Here is a 4,890-nt window from a genome sequence, read left to right as displayed (position 1 = left end):
TATTCATCATTCACTTCATTTTATCTTTTATTCTGTAGATTGTGTACATTACTTTTCACTTTACTGCTTGTTGCACTCCTGGTTAGAAGCTAAACTGCATTTCGTTTTCTCAGTAGGCTACCTGTAATCTGTGCAATATCAATAGAGTTGAATCTAATCTTGAGCAGGAACAAATGTATTTACTTAGTACATATGTGACATTAACGACTAAACACATGTGTGCATTCTTTATAAATGCAAATGTAGTCAAGCTGACTCCGGAGGTTGCGGTATGCACCTTAAAGTTGTTTGCAATCCGCCAAAAAACGGAGAGAAGCAGCAGCAGCCGCAGCCGCCGCCGCCGCCGCCGCCGCCGCCGCAGCCGCCGCAGCAGCCGCAGCAGCCCTTGTGCCTGTGCAGAGCTGGCAGCCGGAAGCTGTGATCAGCTGGTGTAGGAGGAGCTGCACGAGAGGTGAGCCATCTTCCCCCGGCAGAGTAATAGATCCTGGACGACAGGAATACGGGAAATCATCTGGGGATCCCGGTGTCATTTGGAGGCAGAGACGTTTGATTAGACGCCAGGACAGCCGGTGTCCGTCGGGTTGGAGGAGATGTGAAGGACTCAACAGGACTTAAGCAGCAAGCTGAAGGAGGAATATATCGCTTTCAGCTTCAAACGTCAGAGAGGAGGTTCCTATACTAATACAAAGACAGAACAACATCGAGCTAGGAGGGGAGGGTTAATGCCGAGAAATGAACCGTTTGTTGCCTATGAAAATGCAAAAGTATAGAAGTTATGCAATATAAATAAGCGTCTGCGAGAGGAGTTCGAAAGGTGTAAAGCGTTATCATCAGTAGTACATGTAAACAACAGCTACTCAAGCTAGCTGAGGTTAGCCGATTGGGGGCTAGCTCTCTGGACTGGTGCTAATACACGGCTTAGCTAATATCAGGCAGTTTACGGGAGCAGGGCGAAGGTGAACCGCTCTAAACACACTGGATGTCGGGTCAGAAAACATTTACCCTCAATCTAGTTGTTCGCAGTCGATGACAGCCGTTTGTTTTATCGGACGATGCCGCTATTAGCATAAGTAGCCTGTCAGCTAACGGTGAAATGTTATTTGCAACCCAGCATAATAACACTAAACTCGCACAGTACACGTAGAACAAAGATGTTACTAATGCTACGTGTGTTTTTCACATGGATTAGTAAAACATATGTATATTTGAAATAAGAGTAAGCACGTTAAGGACTGGCGTAACTGTTAATAATACAACAGTACATCAAGAGACCCGGGGAGTCTGGTGGATAGACAGAGTAGGACGAGGATGATGGGAAAATAACTTTTGGAAGATTTAATCACATTGCCATTCCTAGCCAGCTATTCGTTGTACCCGCCTTCATACCGTTAGTGGGTGGACATTTGTAGTTTTGCATAGTAAAACGTTACTCTTGTTTTATTTGTGAGAGTAAAAACACTTGGCTGAGTCCGTGGTGTCAGTGAACAGAGCAGAGGGCCTCCGTTCACTTAGGCTGGAGCCACAGCTCAGCCTGGCGGCATGGACAGAGCCGCGATACATCTAAACTAGTTTTTTGCTTTAAATAAGTTAAAAAAACACATCTTAACAAAGGATAATTTACTTAAAGATACTTTTTAATCGTAGTTGTTTGTGCATATTTTCCTACAGACTATTCAGAGGAGATCACTGCATGGCCAGTTGTATTATGTAGCTGTGCGGCCCAGCGGTAAGCCTCTCAGCTGTGTTTTGGTAGCTAGTGGCCTCCCCTCCCCCAGTCTTCAGACTCTGATTCTGACGACTGTTGGACACAGTCCGCCGGGTTTCCCCTTCATTCCTGCTCTGAAGAAAGGCCGTGGCCTCAGGTCGCAGTCCCCTGGACTCCGGGCCGTTAAAAAGTGGATGTAATGGAACTGATGTTTGCCGAGTGGGAGGATGGGGAGAGGTTCTCCTTCGAAGACTCGGACCGGTTCGAAGAAGACTCTCTGTGCTCCTTCATCTCAGAGGCCGAGAGCCTCTGTCAGAACTGGAGGGGCTGGAGGAAGCAGTCCGCTGGACCCAACTCCCCCACTGTCAAGATCAGAGGTTGGTGGACACACTGATACATTCGTAATTATTTGGAACATTTAGATATTGCGTGACTGTTCTTAGTGACTGTGCATAACTGAAGTCAGTTAACATACGTTTAAATTACATAGCATGTATAACCTGTCGGAGAAAATATGTAACATCTACTTATAATGATATAACTCTAAAAGACAGATAAGTTGGAATGATACAATAGAGCAGGGGTATTCAACTAAAATTCAACGAGGTCCAGTTAGAGAAAATCTCCCCATGCAAAGGTCCGGAGCTTCAAAATGTCTAAGTTGCTTTATGAATTAGTGTGATATATATTGAAGTAGCCTGTAGCTTTATCAACGTCTGCATGTAATCAACAACTGACTGCCAATCAAATAAAGAAAGTACAATTCATAAACAACAATATTTATTGTCAATTAACATTGAACTATACAGTAAATACTTTGGATATGTGTAATGTTCCTCTCGGGCTGCATTTATAAATAAAATAGCTTTTGAAAATATGTGCATCTTAAAGTGCTTAATTTTAGATAAATAAAATAAAGTGTAGCAGCAGTTTGAGTTTCCCTTTTTTCTTTGTTAACCGTTTCACATCATGCCTTAACTGTTTCAGACGATTATAAAAACAATATCAGTCTTTACACATCATAACAATTGAACAGTTTTAAAGTTTCTCTTTCTTTCCCTCTTATATTGCAGTCCCTCACTCACTTTTTTTTCAATTCAGTGCGAGAATTGAGCTCAAGCTTGTCCTGCCAGGAGTTTGTAAATCTGGGCTGAAATGGTGTCAGGGCCATTCTCATAGACATGCAGGTGCTCATTGGTTACAGTGATGCAAACTAGGCATGGGCGGTATCATTTTTTTCATACCGTCATACCTTGCTGACATCATACCGTGGTATACGGTATATGACGGTATCAGTCCCAATTTAAGGGGTAATTTCTCCCCCAAACATTTTTTTTACTCACTATATCAACAGCCCCACCAAAAATATTTTCCACCAACCGCCACTGACGGTATGACTTGGGTCGACTTGAGTGAGGTGGCGTTCGGCGGCAAATAGATGTTTCGAACGGTATATTATATGTTCGGTGTAAAATGCAGCCCGAGCCGGTAGACGCTCGCAAAGTGCCGCGACGTGTGCGCAAGTGCAAAACAAGGGCTGCATACATGACACATTGTGCAAATGGCACATTTTGAGATCGGATACAGGAAGCGTTTGTAGATGTCCGACGTTGTTTCCATCGTGAGCTAAGTTAACAATATATCATCATACATAAACATTTTCCGGGAGTAAATACTTGACTTATTGAATGAAGTTTGCTATATTCACTAACTAGTTTGGCAATATTATTCCGTGCATGTGTTAAAAACCTTATTTCCATTTGATTCATTGGATTACTCGCGTGAATGTTTAGCACGTAAATGCTTTCATTTTTAAAACCGTCCAACCTCTACTACAAAACCATCAACCAGTTGCATAGGATTAAAAAATGTCAACACTCACTCACCCCGTCTTAAACATTCCCAAAGAAGTGCCTCTGTCTCTCGTTGTGCTGGATGAAGTCACTGGCGACGAGTAAACCCAAAATAGTCCCAAACAGGCGCACAGGCATTTTTATTTTTTACTTGTTGTCCGAGTTCGGGGCCGGCAAATGCTGCCGCCATCTTGCTCAGCTCAGCTCTGTGCTGAGCTCTGAGAGCGGGAAAGACGGACTGCCCTCCCCTGCCCTCTGCTGGCGCGTGCTGTGCATTACAACCAATGTCATCCCTGTCAAAACTCCGTATCAGTGTAATAGAATGAAACGCATCTGTGATTTGGCGCACAGTCTGTGACGTCACGGTATTGAAAATCATACCGACGGTATTTCGAAATACCCTGGTATACCGTCATACCGCCCAAGCCTAATGCAAACACAGGTATGGTGAAAAAAGAGAGAACTATTCGAAGCAGGAAAAAAAAAAAAGCGTAATATACCATCTGACAAAGGCCTGTGCTATAATGCTTCAATTAACTGGCTATTCTTTATAATATACTCAGATCAATAGGAGACAGAGATGTTAAGTTATAAATCAAGGGTTTTTATTATTATTTACAGCAGGTGTGGGGAACCTTTTTCCTTTCAATTTTTACAACATCCTCCGAGGGCCGTACAAATTATTGAACTCAACCTCTGCTTAAAAAAACTAAAATCACAGCCCATTAATTTCGCCTTTCTTTCATGCTGTGCAAAGAAAAAGCAACCTCTCAATCCAGTTATCTCACCATGACTCACGCATGCATGCATGTGCACGGTTGTGGCATGACCACCAAAACAGAAAGATATGGACACAAGATGTGTGCAAATGTATTTAGTATCCTATCCATGTGAACATGATTTAAGGGGGGGGGACCTAACCTCCTCTAGGGGGGTCCGGGGGCATGCTCCCCCGGGAAGATCTTTTTTGAAATATTGAAGTTTGAAGTTAAAAGCATCAATCTGGTGCACTTTGAGAGCAAAAGGAAGAGATCTATGGATTCATCTTTCAACACCCATATGAAACAGAACTGTAAGCAGATTTTTCTTTTGGGATATTTTACAAATCACTCCCCTTTTAAACTCTATTCTTGTTATTTTTAACAACTTTTTTGTTACTGTCATATAGTATTTTATACCTGTTTTTCATTTAGTTTCATTAATAACTATAATGATCATATCAAGGTGTGCCTTAACCTCACTGAGCTGAGGTTATTTGAGCTTCTCAGGAGAGAGCTCTCTTCCACCTGGTTGTAGAAAAGCTCTTTAAATTCGTTAGCATAGCTAGCTAAC

At 42.6% G+C, this 4,890-nt stretch overlaps 1 protein-coding gene across 4 annotated transcripts in view; it reads left to right on the top strand.

The window, feature by feature from the left end:
- The first annotated feature begins 457 nt into the window (after positions 1-457).
- Positions 458-4,890, top strand: part of zswim8 (zinc finger, SWIM-type containing 8) — a 46,617-nt gene continuing 42,184 nt past the window's right edge. For all 4 annotated transcript variants that reach the window (XM_079688959.1, XM_079688957.1, XM_079688958.1 and 1 more), the window contains exon 1: positions 458-2,082. In XM_079688959.1, coding sequence (XP_079545085.1) covers positions 1,905-2,082 — 178 coding nt within the window. In that variant the 5' untranslated portion in view covers positions 458-1,904. The remainder of the gene's footprint in view (positions 2,083-4,890) is intronic.

The sequence above is a fragment of the Notothenia rossii genome (genome assembly GCF_949606895.1).
Source record: "Notothenia rossii genome assembly, chromosome: 6".
NCBI classification, from domain to species: domain Eukaryota; kingdom Metazoa; phylum Chordata; class Actinopteri; order Perciformes; family Nototheniidae; genus Notothenia; species Notothenia rossii.
The sequence above is the reverse complement of the archived record's forward strand: the minus strand, read 5'-3'. Positions and strand labels throughout refer to the sequence as shown.